The sequence below is a fragment of the Phocoena phocoena genome, chromosome 8 (assembly GCF_963924675.1).
Source record: "Phocoena phocoena chromosome 8, mPhoPho1.1, whole genome shotgun sequence".
Lineage (NCBI taxonomy): Eukaryota > Metazoa > Chordata > Mammalia > Artiodactyla > Phocoenidae > Phocoena > Phocoena phocoena.
In genome coordinates this window covers 108,550,863-108,571,587 of record NC_089226.1, presented here as the reverse complement: position 1 = coordinate 108,571,587, position 20,725 = coordinate 108,550,863, and the positions used below count along the sequence as shown (strand labels likewise).

The window sequence follows — 20,725 nt, the reverse complement described above, 5'->3', positions numbered from 1 at the left end:
CGGGGTAAGCTGAAAGCTTGCAGAGCGCGTGGAGAGGCTGGGCAGATCCAGGGCACCTGGGACACGGCTGGGCCAAGCAGAGTGGAGTGGAGGCAGTGATGGCAGCGGGGGAGGCTTGGGGCTAACTCAGGAGAGCCGCGGGAGGGCTGGCTGTGCCCTGGTCGTGGCGGTCTTGGGGAAAGCAGGGTGGGGGCAGAGGCATGGGCGAATGGGCCGCAGTGAGGGTGAACAGGCTGGGTGATGGGGCAGCTGGGAAGGGCAGGGCCTGCCCAGAGCTGCAGGAAGGGAGACCCTGGCCCAGCATCCCAAGGGTCCCGGGAGGGGCCCCGGGCAGGGCTGCAGCGGACCTTTCGGGGGTGGGTCCTACCTGGGGTTGGCAGGAGACAGACTCCAACTTGGTCTGAGGGTGGGCAGGGCTGGGCAGAGGGTCCCGAGCTGGGTCCACACCCTAACTCCCCGGGGAATGTCTCAGCACCTCCTTGGGTGGGGAGGGGGCCCTCTGCCCCGCCCTGGCCCCCAGGCTCCCCTGAAGGGCCCCGGCTGCCCAGAGGGCACGGTGCGCCCCCATCCAGCTCACTCTTTCCCACTTTCCCAGCCCTCCTCATTCTTGATCGCATCTCCTCCAGGCAGTCCCTCCCCACCCCGTGGCTGAGCTCTCAGGGAGCCTGGGCAGCATGGCCGCCCCTGGGGACGCCATCCAGACCCCAGAGGCCACAGCCCAGCACCAGGCCGGCAATGAGTTCCAGAGACGGAGTGAGCGGATTCAGGTGCAAGGCCTCGCCCCAACCCAGACAGGGGCTGAGAGCCCTGGGCGCCCACTGAAGGCTGCCCAGTCCCCGGGCACAGCTCACCGCCCTCTCCCCACTGGCCACACCTGCTGACCGGGGTCTTGGGGATAGGTGGGGTGAGGGGAGGGCCCGGGCAGGCCTCGAGCATTGTGGATGCCAGCCTCACTGCCTTCCGAGGGGCATGAGGACCCTAAAGGTCAGTGGTCAAGAGTGGTCTGGGCTGCGGTGCGGGGCTGAGCGGGGGAGGGGGTTTCCAGTGCCCTCTGATGCGGCCTCAATCTTGGGGGCACGGGGAGCACATCTGCGTGTGCAGGTGGGCACACAGGTGACAGGTAGCCTCGAGTCCCCATCTGTAGCAAAAGCTACAGTTTCCAGAACCTTTCAGAACCTGGCCCACGCCCTTCCCCCTGTCCCCCGAGGCTGGGAAAATTCCCTGGGGTTGACAGACAGCGACAGCAGTTCACTCCTCAGTGGGCTCTTGGAAAAGCCCCCCGGGACCCCTCCCGTCGCCTGGAGCCCTGTCTTTGAGGATTTGGTCCCTGAGATGGTCCCAGAGCCTCCCGAGATCCACGACAGTGGTGGCACCAGCGCTGAGAGCTGCAGGCCTTCGGGCTGTCCTCCCTGCACCCCATCACTGTTCCATGAGTCCTAATTTTTTTTTTTTTCCTCTTGCTTCTCTGATCGAATGAATTCTGCTGCCCTGTCTTTGAGTTCAGAGATTTTTTTCTTCTGCTTTATCTAGTCTGCTGTTGAACCTGTATATTGAATCCCGCAGGGGCCCAGAGGAGGTGTCCCCACCTGCGGGGTCTTCCTGTCCCCCCTTCCCACCTCCCCTGCCTCCTCCCCAGGGCTCAGACCTCCCCTCCCTCCCTCCCTCCCTCCACCAGGTACCCAAGTGAAAAAGCAGAGGACTCAGAAGAAAATAAATTTAAATGCTTTATTTGGGATTGCGAGCGTTAAAAGTTAAAGACAAAACCCAAGCTGTGGATTCTGCCAGAAATAGCATGTTAGGGGCGAGTGGAGGCGAACACGGCCGCGGGATGGACTCGGCGGCAGGTGACACTCGGTGTTCTGCGCGTGGGGGTCCTCAGATGATGGTGTAGAGACCCAAGAGGGGGTCCCGCTGAAGACAGCTGGGGGGACTTGGGGAAGAGACACGATGGAGGGCCACAACCAGGGCGTGGAGGTCGGAAGGGGCCCGGGTCGGATGGCGATGACCCACAGAGAGCTGCTCACTGGGGGACACAGAGGAGCCTCGGCAGACGCCCCCAGAGCCCCCACCCGATCGAGGCAAACGGAACGCTGGGTGGGTGGCGTCTGGCTGAGCGGGCAGGTAATTTGGGGTGCCTCGAAAGCAATTTGGATCTCAGGCCAATCCGTCTGGCTTCTCCGATTAAGACAATTTGGATCTTTGGGCTTCTGTCCGATGGTCCAAATGGCCCACTCCCTGGGCGCTGGCCGGGGGACCCTCTGTGCCTTGGGTGGGCTGGCACGGACCGCCCCCTGGGTCGTGCCAGCCCCGTCACCGGGGCCCAGAAGCTTCGGGCCTCTAGATTGCTAGTCGGGCTGCCGTGCAGGGGGGGCTGCACTGGGGGCAGAGGCGGGGGTGAGGTAAACCTCCCAGCCGCCCGGGTCCCTGCCGCAGCCCTAGGCGCTGAGATGGTGGCTGGGTCAGTACCGCCAGACCCGAGGGCCTCGGGGCCCAAGCGACCCCAGCTGTCAGACACACTCGCAGCTCTCCTGCTCTGCGGGGCTCGTGCCCTCCGGACCTCTCCTACTGCCTGGCATCACCCCACCTGGTCACCAGGAAGCCCCGCGGAGCTCCGAGCTTCCTGGGGCCCAGATGGGGCACTGAGGAGGCGGGCAAGCTGTCACCGAGGGGTGCGGGGAGGGCTCCCCAGGGGTGCGGAAGGCGGCCACCTGCTCCCGCCCGATGGAGCCCCTTTGCTCACGCATCTGTAGCCCCTTCCCCCCCGGCCGCCTGGGCCGGGGGCCCCACATTGGTGGCCTCCGAGCACCTTCCTGACACCTGAAGAGACGCCTCCCTGCCCCCTCCTCCGCCCCTCAGGACCCCCGGGGACCAGCCACCGTCCCCGGGGGCCAGGCCAGGCAGCGGCCGTCTCCATTCCCCTCTGACTTCTCGGGGGGCACAGTGGCCAGCACCCCCGCGGAGGCTCCACTCTCCACTCAACCCAAGCGACAGGGACAGGCAAAAATCAAACCAAGGGTGATAAATGGCGGAGGGCAGGACGGCGGCGGGCGCCGCAGAGGTGACGGGTGGTTGGCTTCATGCGTTCCTTGTCCTTGGTCACTGCCCCCCTGTTACACGGGGAGGGGAGTAAGTTTAATTTGGTACATGAGCGCGTAAAAAGCTAAGGAGGGATAAAAAAAAAAAAAAAAAGGAAAAAAGCCCCAGGAGAAGCCAATTAAAGGGGGGAAATAGATCAATTGGCGTCAATTTGGGTTCCTGATTCGATCTGTAATTCTGCACGTCTCCTCGTCAATCCTTCCTCCTGACCGTTTCGTCCAAACCCTTGCTGGACCACTTCCTACCCCAGAGCATCCCCCCCCAGCCCCCACTGCCCCCCCACCCACCCCACCAACCTCCAGACTTCCCACACTCCCCATGACCCTTGCCAGCCTCCAGGGGGCCCTCATTTCTGACAGGCTCCCCCAGGAGGCTGGCAAAGGTGAGCCCTAGGTGTGCTGGGGGGGGTCCCCAGATCTCGCAGGAGCACACCTAGGGGGTCAGGCGACGCGGCAGGGCATGTCTTGCTTGGCCACAACCATCTCCACTCCGGCCAAACCCGTTCCTCGCTCGGCACGGTAGTAGGTGCGTGGATGCCAGTGGGGTCTGGGGGCATCGGGACTCTCACTGCAGGTGCCGTGGGGTCAGGACGGGTGCCGAGAAGGAGGGGGGATCTTCCTCATCTCGGAAAGATGGAACCACCCGCGCCTGAGCCTGGGACACACGCCCTCCCACCCTAGGGCGCATCCCAGGGGACCAGAGAGGAGCACAGGACGTGAAAACCTCATCGCAGGGCAGCTTAGAGAAGAATTTGGGATGGAATGCGGTCTCATCTGCGCAATGCTGGGTGTGGGTATCCCTCGTATCTGGGTGTGTGTGCGTGTGTGGATGCACGTGAGGGCTGTGGATGTGTGTGTGTGTGTGTGTGCGCGTGCAGGGTTGCCTGTGGGTGTGTGTGCTTTCAAAGGTGAGAATTCAGACGTGAGATTTTGGAGTGTGTGGGCGTTTCTGCCAATTAAGTTTTATCTGCGCGAATTCGGGTTTTCTGTTCCGTGCACCGCTCCTCGGGTGTTGCTGGGCCCCCCCACTGCTCCACAGCGGTCTCAGTGATGGAAACTACGGGGAGGAACGGGTTTGGGTCTTTGGTGTCGCACGGCCAGAGCCCAGCGAGGGCCTGGTGGAGGAGGGAGATGGCCGGCAAGCAGTGACAAGCCTACCTGCAAACTTGGTGCCTTCCTTTCTCTTGGATGGTCAGCTCACAGCCAATTGAAGTCCAGGTCCGAAAGGAACGAGAAGGAAGGGTGGGGGCCGAATTCTTTTATTTTGCCAATTGTTTTGAAGCCAATTTATTTTTAGTATTTTTTTTTTTTCAGCTAATTGATTTTTTTTCTTTTAGGGTTTTCTGGAAAGCTAGTTAGCTTTTCCGGTGTTGCTAAGAATCCAATTCGTTTCAAGGGGGCCAACACGTTTGTGATTGTAATTTTGGTTGTGTAATTTGGGGGTAATTTGGGGGTGATAATTTGGGAGAGAGAGCTAAAGCCAATTGGTTTTGTACATTTTTAAAGATTTTGTTGTGATTCCCTTAGCCCGATGGAGGGGGCCGAGGAGAGACCAGCCTGACGTGGGGAGGTTGGGGCACGGGGGCCAGGTCGGGGGAGCCCGCAGACAGGACGGTACAGAGGTTTCAGCGGTGGGACCTGATGGAAAGGTCCGGTCAAGAGGAGGTCACGAGTGGGTGGTGCCGCTTTGCAGAATTACGACAATTTGGCTCACTTGCGATGGCCGGACGCCTCAAGAGAGGCGCCCCCGTGGGCGGCGGGGTCCTGGGTGGGCAGGGCGATCAGGGGGCGGTGACGCTTGGCCTCTCTGAACACCTCCAGCTCCTTGGCGAGCGTGCGACCCCGGCGGGCTCGCAGGAGGGCAGGCAGGCCCCTGCGCAGGCGTTGGGCGGACTGCTTCCAGGTGTCATATTGGAAGAATTTGCCCACGGGGTATCTGGGGAAGTTGTCCTGAGAGGGGAAGGGCCGGTCAAGGGGTGCCTGGCCCCCAGCCCCTGCTCCCAAGCCACCCAGGCCCCGGGGGGACATCTGGGCAACCTGCTGGGGGCTGTCCCTAAACCTTGCAGCGTGCCCGACGTGTGACAGGTCAGTAACTCCCCCGGCTTCTGGTCAACACCACCACGGTTGCGGGGGTGGGGGGGGGGCACGTGGCAGACATGTAAAGGACTCCCTAGCCGCGCTTCCAGCTAAGGAGCTGCCACGCCCTGGTCCCCTGGCTTAGAGGTAACAGCCCCGAGGGGCTCCAGAGAGGGGGAGGGTCCCGGAGACGCCGGTTCCCCTCACAGGGGCCGGGCCGCCCACAGGCCCAGAGCTGGGGTGCCGTCTACGGGCCCAGAGCTGGGGGGCCGTCCACGGGCCCAAGCTGGGGGGGCCGCCTTACCGGAAGCACGGTCGGAGGGGTCGACACGTCCCTCTCGGACTTGGCGGGGGTGGCGCAGTAGGTCTCCAGCAGGGCCAGGTCGCAGCTGCGGAAGCAGCACTCTTCCACGATGCCACGGCTGCGGCGGTTCACGCGGCTTGCCGGCCGGCCTGGAAGTCCCACAGGAGGAAGGAAAGGGCACGTCAGCACCAGCGCCCCAGGGGGCTCCCCAGGGCTCCTCCAGCCAGCCCCCCGCCCCTGCCCTTGAGACGGGATGCCGGTCACCTCGCAGGGACAGCCGGCCTCGGCCTGGAGGGAAGGAAGAAAGCGAGAGGGGGGCGCGCAGGGGCCCCAGAAAGGAGAGAAGGGACAGCGGGGTGAGCACGCTCCAGGACCAGCCCCCTGGCCTCTCGGTGCCTCCCTCGTCGTATGTAAAGTGGGCACGGCCTCCTGGTCCACCACCAGGGGCTGTTTGGAAAATGCACGGGGCCCGGCCCCACATCCTGGGATCCCAGGGTCCTGACCCAAAGGCCGACTGGGACCCAAGTGCCATCCCCGAACCCACCAGGAGCCTGGGTGCCTGCGGCCCTAGAGACGCCGCCGAGACAGGTAGGAATGGGAGGAAGAAGGAGAAGACGGGAGGAGAGGAGTGAGGACCTGCAAAAACCACGCCCTCCTTTCTTCCCGTCCTCCCCCTCTCCTCCACGCACAGGCTCCAGACTCAGCTGCAAGGAAAAGCCCCCGGCCAGCCTTCCGCCATCGGTGGGGGGAGGGAGAGGAGCCCCTAGTAAGGGGTCCAGGTGCAGGGTCGAAAGGGTTGGGGGCTCAGCCCGGCCCTCCTTTCAGGGAAACCTGGTGCCAGGGGGCCACTCCCCGGGCAAGGGCCAGCCAGCACCAGACCGTACGGTGCCATCTCCTGCCCCCAAATGTGGCAGGAGACAGAGGCCACAGGAGAAGCCAGGGCAGGCAGGGGCCTCAGAAGCGTCAAGAAGCAGGAATGGTTTTTAAAGAGAAGCTCTGACATGCAAGACGGGCATTTTCGGCCCATTTCAGAGGGTGGGTAAGTAAAGGCTGCAGAAGAAGGTGCCTTGTGGTGGGTGATGGGCTGGTTACGACGAGCCTTACGGCCACTGCCTGCTTGCCCCGGCCATGTCCCCACTCACACCCAGCCCTGAGCGGTGTCTGGCTGAGCCCAGGGGGAGCACACACGCCCTCCCCACTTGAGGGTCAAGAAACTGCTCCCCGGTTTCTCCCGTTATCCAGATGGACACTCTCCAGAACTCCCCTGACCCGTCCTACAGTTAAAGAAACTGAGGCCCAGATTGCTGGGAAGCGAGGGCAAGAGCCCACACCCCGAAGGAGAGCTCACCTCCAACGGGGGACCCGCCCTGCCACGCAGGGCACAGGGGCAAGGGAGAGCAGAGGTCTCCATGTGCCCAGCCAGCTCCCGCAGGTCGGGAATCAGAGAGGAGGGCGAAGAAGAGAGAAAGCCCTCGGGCCAGCAGGCGGGCGCCCGGCACTGTGCCCTGCGCCTCGGGTGCGGATCCCACCCGGGCCTGGGGGCCCTGGCGGGCCCCTCCTGCGGACGCAGCCGAGCGAGCCCCAGCACGTGGCCAGGCACTCTCACGCCGCCAGCAACGCGTGCTCTTATTCTGATTGGTTTTCAACCCGTTTGATTCCATTTAAAATCTAACCATCCACGGGTATCTGCCCGTTGCCGAGACGTGGGCAAAACGTGCGGGGAAGCCAGTGCCCGCAGCCCTGCCCGTGGGCAGGTCAGGGAGAAGCAGGAGGGGAAGGGCTGCCTCCCTGCGGGGGCCTGGGTCACCCCGCCCGGAAGCCCGGCCCCACCCGCACCTGCCACTTAAGGTCTGGTCCCCCTGTAGATACCACCGTCCACTCTCCCTCCCGTCCTGAGTCACACTGCAAGAAATCAGGGCGTGCGGGCACCGCCCCAGCACGCCGTAAGTGCCTCATAAACGGGGACCGCGAGGGCGTGACTGCGCTCTCCAAGTCTCAGAGCAAGGGCCCCGGGCTCGTTCACCTCCGAGGGGCCTCCCCGGCCCGACCCCCAGGCCAGGTGTGCCCAAGGGCCTGCAGAGGCGTCCGACACGCGGTAAGGAGGACTCCAGCATCCATGGAGCGCCAGCCGTGTACACCCCTCCGCCCTCGCCCCGCTGAGCTACTTACTGAAGTAGAAGCCGCGGTCCCCGCAGACAAACTGGAGGGTGTCCACCAGCTCCCCGCCGCACAGAGTCTCACTGGGGCGGTGAGCAGCATAGCAGCACGAGGCGAAGGCCAAGAAGGCGAGCAGCCCCAGCACCGACTTTCCCACTCGGATCCCCATTGGCGTCTGCGGGCGGAGACAAGAGGCGTGAGCCCGCCGCCCCGCCGCGCCCAGGCCCGGGCCCCTCCCACTGCCCACCAGCCAGGGCGTCCCGAAACGCCGGCCCCGCGAGGGGCTGAGGGCCTGCTCCCTTCGGGGACACTAAGCCCGGCCACCTCCTAACTTAAAGTCCAGTGACAGCTTTCAAGCACGGCTTTCTCCTTAATCTTAATTGTTTTAATTACAGAAGAGCTGGAGCTTCCCCTGCTGACGCAGGCAGGATGCAGAGCTGCCCCGCGTGAAGGGCCGTGCGCGGGGCACACCTCTGAGGGGCACCAAGTGCCAGTCAGTAATTTCACGTGGGGATCCCCATCGTGATTACCGCAGGGGCTCAGCCACACCCAGAGCTGCAGAGGCCAGTGCTGGACACTGGACCTGGCCTCCATCCTGTGATGTCATGGGGGCGGGGCCGGCACAGGGCAGCGGCCACTCCTCGGGCCTCCCAGCGCCAGCCAAGATGGCAGCCGGCCCCACCCCAGCACAGAACATGTGCATCTCAGAGGACCGGCTGAGCGAGGGTGCCAGGAGGACCAGCCTCCCTCCCAAAGCAACAGGGGGGTTCTGCTGGGCCAGCACCACCCTTCTCCCTCCCGCACTGCCTCTCCCACCCTCTCAGTCTGCGGCTGAGCAAAGCCTGGGTCAAGGGTCCGACGGTCAGCACGGCGGTGCCAGCCACGCTCCCAGGGGTCACCTTCTCCTGCATCACTTAGTCCCTCGACTCCAGTCTGCCCTGGGCGCCCCAGACACACAGAAAAGCCAAAAGCCTCCTTTCCAGGCCTCACATCACACTACCCAGGGCCAGGGACCTCAAAGTCCCTCCAGGACCACCAGGCCCTCTCCCCATTTGGGGTACCCAACCCCACCCCAGGAGCTGGAGAGAACAGGTCAGGCCACCCAGAGGCCGGACCCCCGGGCCCTCAGGGTACCACCTAGAAGGAGAGGCGCATCTCAAGACACACCCCCTCGCAAGGTTTTGTGGCTGCAGACCTGGGGCAAGGGTTAACCAGGTCCCCTAAGGAGTCGGGGGGCTTGAAAGGGACCTTGACTCCTCTTGGGACACAGCAAGCCACCCCTAGCCCTCCAAAAGGTGGAAGCCCCCCAGGCAGGCAGCTCCAGCCTGCCCTCCGCGGGCCCAGGTACGAGCCCCTTCTGGGGGGACAGTCACGGCCGGGTGCCCCTGAGCCCCGTGGCACCCACAGGCTACCCTAGGAAGGGCCTGGGTGGAGCTGCCCACGTGTGTCCCTCTTAGGCTGTGCACCCAGTGAGTACAGAGGCACCGAGCAGCACGCCCCTTGCCAGCCTGGAGCAAGGCTGCTGCATGCTGGGCCCAGGGGAATTTTGATGCAATAAATCGTGTAGGAAATGAGGGGCTGCGAAGGAAGCACAGTCTCGCTTAAGCTCCTGAAGAGCAGGGCCAGCTCCGTGGAAGATGGGAGCTGCCGCCTGGCTCAGCTCACCTCCTCCCTGCACCAGACCCCAGCCTGTCTCCCGACAGCCCAGTGCCGCCCCCCCCCCTCCAAATTCTAAGAACAAATTTGTCCAGCTAGGGACTCGGTGCCGTCCGAGCGGCAGCCCCATCCTTCTGCAAGCCCAGCCACTCGGTGCGGGGTCCAGTCCAGGGCACCAGCAGAGAGCAGAAGACTAGACGAGGGGCATGCAGCTGTGCGGGCCAGGTGACCAAGCGGGCAGAGGAGGGAGGGCAGGGGCGACAGGGCAGAGGCAGAGGGGAGGGATGAAGGGGCTGAGTGGGAGGCCACGGGCAGGGGCCAAGGGGCTGAGGCCGGAGCGGGAGGGCAGCCGGGTCCTCGCTCAACAGCCCCGGTTACCTGCAGCTGGACAGGAGGCTCGCTGGGGCTGGAGGAAGAGGATGCGGGAGGAGGAGGCTGGAAGGCTGCCTCAGAGGAGAAGCCAATGTCCAGTTTGCAGGCTGGTCAGTGCCTCAGCTTTTATGTCTGAGCCGGCTCCTCCCAGCCGCGGCTCCACCCTACCCCCACCCCTCTCCCTGCTGACCACTCCCCCCGCCCCCTTTGCTCCCGCCCCCTCCCTCCTTCCAGCCGTTCCCTTCTCTGCGGCACCCCCAACCGCCTTCCCCACCATCTCTTAGCAAAGAACGGGGGGGGGGCGGGGGGGCTCATCCTGCACCCCCAGCCCATCCTGGCACCGGGAAATGGGGGCGGGGGTGCAGGGAGGGGGGCTGCTTTCCACCTCCTTGTATGGAAACTTCCATCTGCCCACTGGGGCAGGGGCAGTTACCCTCTCTGGGTTGTCCACTGCTGCCCTTTTGAGCCCTGGACCAGGCCCTCTCTCCAGATTACTGGTTGGCAATGTCGGGGACAGGGAAAGGGAGGCTGTAGGGGGGTGCGCTGCGAATGCGGTGTCTGGCAGGACTCTTTTGCCAACTCGGCCCCCCTCGCTCCATCCTGGCCCCGCCCACCCAGTTTTCCTCTCTCGGTCTTGCTGGCACTGAGTCAACATACCAGGGTGGGTTTCTGAGACTTGCGCCCGTCCTCGTTGCACTGCCCCCGGCCCCCGCCCCCGCGGCACAAATCACAAACTTACAGCAACACCCCCTGCACCCGCAAAGCGACCAGGAAGTCGCCTTGCAGACAGCTCACACCTCCCCTGGCACTTCCCAAGTCCCCACCCCGCGCCCCCCCCACCCCTCGCCCCCTCCTCCGCGGCACAGGGCAGAGCTCGGGGTTCGAGACGCGGAAAGTGACCGACAGCCCCCCACCCTGTCCGCCCCGGCCCGGCCCGGCCCGCACGCAGCTTACCTGGAAGCCGGCGCAGGGGCCGCCCACCTCCCTGCTGCGTATTGCAAACCGAACAGCGGGCGTTGGCCCTCCTGCCGGGCACTCCTCTGCCAGCGCCGCTCTGGCCGAGTCGCGGGGGCCGAATGCGCGACGGGGCAGAACGGGGGGATGGCTTTTTTGGGGGGGTGGGAAACTCGTCTGATTGATTGGGGAGGACGGGCTGTCTGCGGGCTGGGGCGGGCCAGATGTTGTACTTTTAGGGGGGGAAAGGGTATCGGGAAATGAGGTCAGCTGTTGTATCAAGGATAGAGAGGGGCAGAGATAGTGAGAGAGACAGAGTGAACGTGAAAAGGGGGGGGGCCGAAGAGAGGGCGAGAGAGAGAGAGGACAGTGAGAGACGGGCAGGCGCACAGCGGGAGAGAACAGCGAGGAGAGAAACAGAAAGCGTATAATTAATCCACTTTGGGACGGCGAAGGCGAGAGGGCGGGCGTGGAAGGGGAGGGAGTTGGAGGCAAGGAGCTGGGGGGGGGCGGGAGGGAGCAAAGGGAAGGCTGCGGAAGAAGAGAGGGGGCCGGGACCAGAGGCCGGAGAGGGGACGGGGAGCGCAGAGAAGCGAGGAAAGGGCGCAACGTCGGGGGCCGGGGAAGGTGCTGAGGGGGGCGGAGCGGAGGCGTCACCCGGGCCGCGGGCGCCCAGCTCGGTTTGGGCCGACGGAGCCCTCGGCCGTCGCGAGCCCGGGCCTCGGGGGGGCGGCGGTGGCGGCGCCGGGGCCGCTCGGGACGCAGCGAGGAGGGGGAGCGGCCGGGCTGCGCGCCGGGGAGGGCCGGGAGGGAGCGCGGGGGATGACAACGCCGGCGGCCTGCGAGCCGGACTGCCTGCGGGGGGGACCGCCTCCTCGGGCGAAGCGGGACGGGCGTTGAGGTAGATGAGGAGGAGGCGGCGGGGGATCCGCAGGCCGGCGGAGCGCGACCCCGCCGACGGCGCCCGAGATGGGAGTCAGCAGCGTGGCGGCGGACGGCGTCGACGCGGGGCCGCCAGCCGGGTGGAGGCGCTGGCGGGCCGAGCGCGGGCGGGCGTGGGCCAGGAGGCGGGGGCGGCCGGAAGGGGGGGGCCGGGGGCCGGCCTGGCCTCACGCAGCTCCGCCGGAGAGCAGGCGAACTCCGGGCGCCAACGCCCGGCTCTTATAGCCGCGCCACCCCGCGGCTCGGCGCCCGCTCGGGCCCCGCTGGCCGTGCGCCCGCGCCAATGGGCGCCCGCGGGGCCCTCGCCCCGCCCCCGGACCGCCCTCGCAACTCGAGCCAAGGGCGGGGGGCGGGCTTGGGGTCCCGGGGGGCGGCGGTTGGTGGGGGGGGAGCTGTGGGGTGCGCGGGGGCGAGATTGGATTGGGGGCAGGGATCGGCAGAGTTCGAAAGAAATCCCGAATCGCCATTCTAAAGTGTTTGGGGGCCCCGTCTTAGGTTCCGGGGTGCCAAGGTCCCCGCATGAGTGCACGGGGGACGCGGGGCGACCAGGGTGGGCGGCGTCACACGCCCTAGCGACGGCCAGGTCCTCGCGCCCGGCCAGGGGGCTACGCGGCGAGGGTGCCCTGTCGGAATGCGGGCGCAGGTGGCTCGACACTGGGTCGGGGGTCCCCGAGTGCCGCTGGGATGTACAAGGGAAGTGGGGAGTCCCTGGGCGCGGGCGGGGCGCGCAGCCGCCACCTGCCCGAGCAGGCGCAGCCCCTCGAGCCGCAGCCGGAGCCCGAGCGCCCCCCGGTGCCGCGCGGGAACCGGGGAGTAACCTCGGCGGCCGCCAGGTGCGGTACACGGGGAGGGCCGGCCGGGCCAGGACCGAATCTGGGCCAGGCTTGGGGCCGGCCCGGGCTGCGCCTGCCGGGAGAGATACGAGCAGGGCGGGAAACATCGCTCAAATCCTACCTGCATGACCGGGCTCACCGGGGTGCATCTAAGCAGCTCGCCTTTGGGGCCCACCCAAAATATCCGGATAATAGTTCCCCCGTCCTCAGTGCGTTGGACTTGCGTAGACTCGGGTTCAGCCCCAGGGGCCACCACGATAATTTGGGGGTTTGGGGAAACCATGTCCTGGAGAGTTTGGACGATGTAAGAAGTCGTGGTGATTTTTACCAAGTCAAAAACCACGCACGAGCCCCCGCGCCCCGCCCGCCCCCAGGAGCCCCGGCAGCCAGCGCCCCTCCGAGGGGAAGGGGCCGCCGGCGGCGGAAGCCCGCGCCCGGCTCGCCCCCTCGCTCCGCCATCAATCACGTCGCCCGCGCTCGGCGCGCGCCTCCCGGAGTCCTTCGCCCGGCGGCTGGCGGCGCCGCGCCGCCCGAGCCGGGTGCGCCTGTCCTCCGCGTCCCTCCTACCCTGCGCCCTGCCTGCCCCGCTGGGGGGCCGCCGAGGCGCTTTCCCCACGACCGTGATCTTTGCAGAGAGCAAACGAAAGCGGCGCGGGTTTCAGGGCGCCCGGCCTAGCGAGCGCGGCCGCCGAGGGGCTAGCCCGCCGCAGGCTCCCGCGCCCCGCGCCGGTGTCCCCGGCAGCCGCTCGGGACGGCGGGACGGCGGCGGGTGGGTTTGGGAGTCGGGCCGGGACGCGAGGCGGCGGGGAGCTCACCGCGAGGCTGGAGGCCGGAGGCTGCGTCCGCGGGCGCGTTAGGAGCCGAGGCAGAGAGCGAGCGCTCTGCAACGGGCGGTGGACGCGCTGAAGGTGAGCGAGACCCCGGGGGCAGTCCCCAGTGTCCGGGGGCAACGCCCAGTCCGTTGGAAGACCCGGGGACAATGCCCAAATTTGGGGGAAACTGGGGGCAATGCCCAGTCGTTTTCCTGGACGCGGGAGAAGCACTGCCTGCGTCCTGGAGGACACGCTGCTGGGCCAAGTGTGTTTGGGGAACACGAGAGAAATTTTCCGACTCCGAGGAGCTCCGGGGACTTCGTAGGAGACGCAGAGAGGCCCAGAACCAGTGCCCGTGGTACGCGGGATTGGGGAAGCTGCAGAGACCGCGGCGGGGCCGGGAACAATGCCCAAAGGTCGGGAACGCAAGTCAGAGCCGCCTGATTTGCGGGCGAGAGAACGAGTGTCCCGAAGTGGGGACCCAAGGGAGGTTGCGTCGGTGCGGGGAACTGCGATTCACGACTAAATTCGAGATTCCAGAAAGAGAGTCCGAGTCTGAGGACCGGGGGGGGGGATTTCTCCCTGCAACTGGGGGACAAGGGAGCCGCGTCTAAAATGTGGGGACCCCAGCATCTGGGTCAGCAAGTTTGTGGGGGGTCCCATTTTGTGGGGAAGTAGGTTTGGGGATGACCCGAGGAAAATGCTCAGCGTGAAACTTGGGAGAACCCCAGAGGCGTACTGTCTAAAACTGGGGGAAGAAAAACAATGGACACATTTTGGGGATCTAGGCAAATCGTCCATGCGGTGGGGAAGAGTGGAGATTAATTTCCACAACTTAGAAATTCAAGTTATTGGCCTGGACGCTTGCATCACCCAAGGAAAGTAACTTCCATAATTGCTGTGGCTTTTGAGAAAATCCTCAATGTCCTTTAGAGAGTCAAGAAACACGATCTAAATTCGGGGCAAACTGGGGTGTGATCAGGACATGTGGAGAATGCAGAAAATCAATGTCCTTTTATATCTTAATTTTTACATTGGTTTCAATTAGTTTATTTTTGGTGAACAGGAAAAAAATATATTTTCCTGGGCACTGTCTGCATTTGGGGAACCCTAGGAAGACGTGGCCCAAGTTTGGGGGATCCATGAAAATTGTTCAATAGAGATTGGTACCTAAATTTCAGGGAACCTGAAAGGAAACTTGTAGGACGCGGCCTATAATACCTGGGATTTCCAGATATTTTTCGGTATCTGGGCAATTTCACTTTGGGAGGCCTGTGGAAAATTGCCTGAATTTAGGGGGGCTCGGGGCAGGGATCATAAAGTCAGGGGACCCACAAATCAATGTTCAAAAAAAGTTCGATTCTTTTGTGGAGGGGGGAAAACAATCTCAGTTTATTTTGGAGGGCTGGCAGGCAGTGTCTCAATCTGGAGGGCCCAGAAAAATAATTTTTGAATCTGGGGATCCAAAGAAGTTCTTCGAAGTCCTCAGGAGAAATGAGGGTCAGTATCTTAAGTTTTATGGGGAAAGGATTCAGAGTTCCTAAGTGGTGGGGCCTGCAGAATCAGTGCCTGAAGCTGGTTAGGGGGGTTAGCAGTGTCTGGGAGACTCAGAAAATGTCGACTAAATTTGGGGTGACTCAGTGGGTGCCTGGGATGCTTTGGAGCCCAAGAAATCAGTGCCTTTCTGTGACAGAAGTGTAACACTGAATGTGTTTGGGGGGCCTGGAGGGCAATGCCTAATGTTGAGAGCCCAGCGTGTCCAAATAGAGGAAAGGGTCCAGTGTTGGTTGGCCTGGGATTTGGGATCAGTTCTGAGTTTTAGAAAACCTGGATTCTTGTCAGTAAGCTCGTGGGGCCCAGGGAATTTTTTAATATTCAGAATGTTATGAGGCGGAGAAAATATTCAGAATATTTGGTTCCTGGGACACTCAAAAGAGCTTGGTATAACAAGATATAGGCTCTGTGAAAGAGTTTGTTTTGTGCGTGGTTTGACCCAGGGGGACCTGGGAGGTTTGTGATTTGGGGGAATCTGCCTGTCCACGATCACAATTGAGCACACCTTGGATAATTGCTCCGCGTGCTTTCGGGGCCTGGGTAAGTGTCTAAATTTTAATGAACCTGATAAGTGGCAAGGAAGCTTGGAGATCCCCGGGAATGAACGCCCCATATCTTCATGGCCCACCAAAAAAAAAAAAAAAGGGGGGGGGAACCAGAAATCAATGCGTTTTGGGGACCAGAAAGCATCCTCTCAATTTTGTGGAACTCAGGAGATCAGAGCGCAGACTGTTTATGGTTCAGAAAGGGGATCGGCGTGCTTTGGGTGTAACGCCTAAATTTTGGCGGAGGTATGGGAAGCAACGTTCAGACTCTGAGGGTCCCGGGGAAATGGCTTAGTGTGTTGCGGAGGTGGGGGGTGCCTAGGATTCTTTGTGGAAAATTTAGGGAACCCAGGGTGAGGCCAATACATTTGTGGAACTCAGCAGATAACGCCCCGAACTCTGGTGAACCAGGGGAACAGGGCTTCAGTGTGGGGGTCCCAGAACAGGGGTGGTAAGCTCGGGAGCCCCTGTCGTCCAAAATTACGGGGACACAGGAAGAGAGCTCCACTTGTTTGGGAATGATGCCTAAATGCCAGAAAAACACTGTGCACATTCTGGGGAGCCAGGCGAATTGGTCAGCCTGACCACAGGACCCAGGGTTAATGTTTAAATCTTCCTGAATAGGGTTTGCCACTGTGTAACTCTGCAGAACCTGGGGGGTGGGGCTGGGGGGTATATTAAATTGTGAAGAGCCTGGGAGAAAACACCCAATGAGTTTGGGGACCCAGGCCACTGGTGTAAACCTGGGAAAGCCAGTGGGGGTTATGCGTTTTCAGATCCCCAGAAATTAATGTCCATAAAACCCCAAAACAAACCAAAAAAAAAAAAAAAAAAAAAACCCTTGTGACCTGGAGAAATGTTGAATGTACTGGGGGGACCTGAGCAAGGCTTAAATTTGGAAGAGACCAGAAAATATAATGTCTGCGATCCGGAGGAGCGGGGAGGGTGCTGGGTGGGTTGGGACCCTGGGAATGGAGGGCTGCGTTTGAGAGGTTGAGCTCCGGGGCCCGGGGAAGCACCCGCCGCTGGGGATCCGCCGCCCCCGGGACTCGCGCGGAGCAGTGGCGCCCTCCCCGGGGGACGCGAGCGCGGGTTGCGCCGCGGCGGCGGCGGCGGCGGCGGCGGCGGCAGTAGTAGCAGCAGCTCCGGGGCTGGTGCGCGGGACTCCCAGGGGCGCCCTCCACCCCGGCTGGCACATGGCTTCTCCCGCTTTTGCCTCCTGGGCCCTGAGAGCGCTTCCGTGCAGAAGCCCGGCCGGGCGGGCGTCGGGGTGGAAGGGAGAAACCCGAGAGCTGCGGGGGAGCGATGGGGCGCTGCTCCCCCGACGCTCCCGGGGCTCCGGGCTCCCCGCTCGGCCGCCTGCGAGGAGGCCCGCGGGCTCCCCGCCGCCGCCGCGCCCCACGCGCTCCCGCGCTGCGAGCCTAGGCGAAGCCGCGGCCGGGCCGCCGCCGCGGGCAGGCTCGTCCCCGGCTCGGTTTGGGGGCCCGGGAGCACCCCCGGCGGCCACCCCCTGCTCGCCCCGGCGCTCCAGCAAGCGCCGTCCGGGCCTTCCCCAGCCCCCAAACGAGAGCGAACCCAGTTTTGTTCTGGTGATGCGGGAGAGCAGAAGGCCTGGGAAAGAGGAGAAGAAAGTCGGGGGAAGAGATGGGGGGCAGGCCTGCACTGTGGCTGGGGGGTCAGGGGTCTCCTTTCGTTTTTCTCGAAGAGAATTTTCACGAAAAGCCTCCCTCTCCGAGCTGTGAAAGCCTAGTTCCTTGAAGACAAACACTGAACCCTACCCAGCCCCAAGGCACTGGCGGGAACTGGATCACCCCTTCGGAACTGGGCAATGTGGGAGGTGGGGGAGAGACACCCCAGGGGCATCTGTGGGTTGGGGGCGCTGCCAGAGAGGGGCTGCTGCTGGGGGCAGCAGAATGGCGGGACCTCCGGACCGGTATGCCGGCCGTCGCTTGTCCCCGCTGTCACCCCACAGAGGGACCCCAGCTAGAAGGGGGGCACCTCAAAGCCTGACACTCTGGGAAGGCAGGGGTTAAGGCCATTGGACAGGTGTGGGGACTGGGCAGGGCTGAGGCAGCCCTTTCACAGGAGCTTGGCAGGACAGGGAGGACACCCCCCCCCCACCACCTATGAAAAAAAACAGCCCATTTTCCACCCAGAGCCCAAGGCACGTGGGGAATGTTCCCCCTTCAAATTCCAGTCCGTATCAATCACCCCCGTGTCCATTCCAAGAACATCTGGCCTGTCTCGCCCCCCCTCCCGCCCATCACTGCCCCCCTTCCCCCCTCCACCAGCCTTCTGCAGTCCCCCGCGTCCCTGGCTTTCAGGCCTATGCCTATAGGAGGGAAGGCGAGGAGGGAGCCTCCGGAAGGGAAGCCTGGCTGCGTAGCTCCCTATTCTGTGGCAACTTGTAAATTGGGGGCAAGGAGTATTTTTAAGTGCCTGTCTGCGGACCCGGCTCCCTGGGATCCCAGAGCAGATTTCAAGTCCTGGATGAGGGCCTCTGCTGCCCTCGGCCCTGCTCTGGGTTCCCCACCTCTCCTCCAGTACTTCCCAGGCTGGGGGCGGCGGAAGGCTGGGGTGAGTGAGACGTGTGTCAGTGGGGCTGCCTGGGCGCATCCATGCCAGCGGCCCTTTGGTGAGCCGCTCCCCTGCTTTGTGCCCTGAGCAGGCGCCAGCCCTGGAGAAGCTGCCGCCGGTGCTTGCAGACCTGGACCTTGGAGGTAAGACGGCTGAGGCCACCTTGGGGTGCCAGGCTGGGCCATCAGGGCGAGGGGAGGGGGGCAGAGATGCACTTCCTCCCCGTGAGGGGCTGCCTGCTGAACCCTCGCCTTATTTAGTCACGAGTTCGGCTAAAGGGGCAGGGTTGTCGGGGGGCAGACCCGGGTCGCTGCGGGGCTCAAAAAGGGCACTGGCCGCCCCCAGCCAGGACCAGCGGCCCAGGTCGCCCCGACTTCCGGCCCCCCACGGTAGGAAGGGACCTGCCAGAAAGCCGGGCATGTCGTGGGGCTGGGGTCTCCCCCAGCACAGGGCTTGGCTGGCAGGAACTTCAGCCCCAAGCGCCATTTCCCCCCCCCCCCGCCCCTAACGACCTCCCCCCGCCCACCCTGCAGCAGCCCTGGCCGCCCCTCTAGATCTGCAAACCATATTCCAAAGAGAATAATCATCCCCCCAAAGATTCGGACTCACCCCAGCAAGCCCAGCCCCTGCACCCAGGCCCGCGGCTCCAATGCTCCTGCCTTGCCGGTTCCCTCGCTCCCGCCCGCCCTGCAGCCGGCCTTTCCCACTCCCCGGTTTCCTCCCCCGGCTCTGGCTCCGAGCTGGCCGCCCCCCCCCCCCCCCGGGACTAAGCCCAGCATTTTACAAACCCGTCTCGTTCTCCGAGAGTCCCCTGAGCGCCCCTCCTTCACCCCCCACCCCGCAGGGCACCCGCCACTGGGGGCAAGGACCCTGCCCTCCAATCTAGGAGGGACACCCGCTCCGGTCAGCCCAGCTGGAGGCAGAGGACCCAGGCCCCAGCTGGAACGCCAGGAACCGACGGCACGAGCCACCCCAGGCACAAGGCACCACAAGCCACTGATCAATAAACCAAAAGTCAGAAGTGTGTATGGGTCGGTGTGTGGGCAGCAGGGGAGGGGGCCAAGCAGGCGCCCTCGGGAAGGACCGAGGCGTCGCCACTATTGTACTATTTTATGTAGTGTCTGAACTAAAGACACCTTTGAAAAACGTTCTTGGTTTCTCTCTCGGATGGGCAGACCAGCCTGCAAGGGGGCACCTGCTGGGTCCCCTACTGCAGGCCCTGAAGAGTGGCCTCTGTCGCTTTGGGGTCAGCAGCAAGAACACAGACCCACCCACCTCCACCTCCAAAGCTCTCCGCGAGCCTGGAGCGAGCGCCCCTCTGGGGCAGCTTAGCCTGGGCCCCCACCCCGGTACCTGATGCGTGAACCCTGCGGCCACCACCACGGAGCTGGCTCCAGAAGTGTCCAAGGAGGCTCTGGCCCCTGGGCCTTTCTAGTCACCCCCCGCGGCCCCCACTCACACACAGGAAGCCCCGCCGGCCTGAACACAATGGGATCATGGCAGCAGCACTGAGAATGCCTCTCCCGGCCTCTGGTCATACCTCACTTGCGTCTCACAATTCTCAACAGCCAGGAGGGCTGCGGCTGTTGCCCACTTTGACAAATGGGGACACAGAGAGGTCAAACCACTGGCGTGAGGACCCACAGCCAGCAGCCCAGGGCAGGGAGGACTGGGTCTCACATTCCCCAGCTGAGCCCAGCTTTCCCCGGGTCCCCTATTCCTCCCCAGCGTATGAGTTTCCCCCCCCCGCCCCGTGTGCCCTCCTTCTTCCCCCCTCCTCCAGTTCTGTCCTCACCTTGACCCCCTCCCTGGCTTCTCCCCTACGCTGCTCCCCTCCCCCTTCCTCTGTCCTCCTTCTACCAGGAGCTCCCCTCTGAGGACCATGCCGCTGCTGCCCAGACTGCAGGGAGCTCCCCAGGGAGAGAGGCACCTGGAGCCGACCACCTGAACCCCAGATTCCAGCTGTGTGACTCTGAGCCTCCACTCCTTGTCAAAACGGGGATGGGAACTAAAACTGCCTGGGGGGCTCTGAGCACCAAAGGAAATCAGGCCCCTGTACGGAGCCTGCTGCACAGAGATCTGTACCAGGGGACGCTGGGTCCTGTCCCGGGAGTCTGGAATCACTCACCTCTGTGGGGCTGGAGCTGACTGCCGGCTTCAGTTCTGAGCGGGTGGGGATCGCTTGGGCCGCAGGCCACAGCAGCTGACCTCCGGGCTGGGGTCTCGGGTGGCTCTGGCCTGCTGCAGCTCCGGCTGGCGCTCGGGCTGTGGCTCAGGCTGGGGGGCAGCCTGGGCAGGGAGCTGACCCGCAGGAGATGTGGGGCCTTGGGGCTGGGAGCTAGAATCCACCTCCTCTTCCTCAAGCTCAGTGGTGACTCTTCGGCCCCTGGGGAGAAGCGAAAGGGTGTTCCTAAGATGACCGCTTTTAAAACAAATCCACCCCCCCTCAAGCCAGGGCCCTGGTCCCCTGCCCCTCCCCTGGCTGTTGGGTGGAGAGGCCTGCAGGTCACCTTGTCAGGGTTTGGGCGGTGGCTCCCCTTCCGGTCCCTCTGGCTGCCCAGCTCTCCCTTTCTTAAAGCACTAGGGAAGGAGGAAAGTGCCCACAGTTCACCCAGAGGTGGGCTTCCCAGAAGCCAAGCCTGCAGAGGTGCCCATGGAACAGCACGACACCCTCTTGTTGGACAGGCTGCCCCTTCCTGCTGTGGACTTCTGCCTAGGCATGGGGGCTGGGGGCTGCACACGAACAGCCTGCCTTGGGGGATCACAGCACACGCTATCAAAATTCTCCCCTGTACTCCCCAGCATTCCCACCTGGAATGGAAGCAAGGAGGGGGAGCCTGGCACAAAC

At 63.8% G+C, this 20,725-nt stretch overlaps 1 protein-coding gene across 3 annotated transcripts; it reads right to left on the bottom strand.

Moving 5' to 3' along the window:
• Positions 1–4,339: 4,339 nt before the first annotated feature.
• Positions 4,340–13,360, bottom strand: IGF2 (insulin like growth factor 2). Of its 3 annotated transcripts, XM_065882030.1 has the most exons (5): positions 13,205–13,360; positions 12,511–12,675; positions 7,645–7,807; positions 5,476–5,624; positions 4,340–5,045 (listed from the first exon to the last, which is right to left on the bottom strand). In XM_065882030.1, exons 2-5 carry the CDS (start codon positions 12,670–12,672, stop codon positions 4,806–4,808), a joined length of 714 nt encoding a protein of 237 aa, XP_065738102.1. In that variant the 5' UTR covers positions 12,673–12,675; positions 13,205–13,360; the 3' UTR covers positions 4,340–4,805. The 3 variants fall into 3 exon arrangements, with proteins under 3 accessions (XP_065738102.1, XP_065738100.1, XP_065738103.1); XM_065882028.1 differs by lacking the exons at positions 12,511–12,675; positions 13,205–13,360 and adding an exon at positions 10,615–11,743; XM_065882031.1 differs by lacking the exons at positions 12,511–12,675; positions 13,205–13,360 and adding an exon at positions 9,667–9,756.
• Positions 13,361–20,725: the final 7,365 nt, after the last annotated feature.

What these genes read in the sequence shown, in the direction of transcription:
- IGF2 (XM_065882030.1), bottom strand. Translation starts at nt 12,672, where the DNA reads ATGGTTTCCCCAAACCCCCAAATTATCGTGGTGGCCCCTGGGGCTGAA. An exon ending in CGGTGAGCCCGGTCATGCAG is followed by an intron (nt 7,808 to 12,510) that starts GTAGGATTTGAG and finishes CTCCGCCCGCAG; the next exon opens with ACGCCAATGGGGATCCGAGT. An exon ending in CCCCTCCGACCGTGCTTCCG is followed by an intron (nt 5,046 to 5,475) that starts GTAAGGCGGCCC and finishes TTCCCCTCTCAG; the next exon opens with GACAACTTCCCCAGATACCC.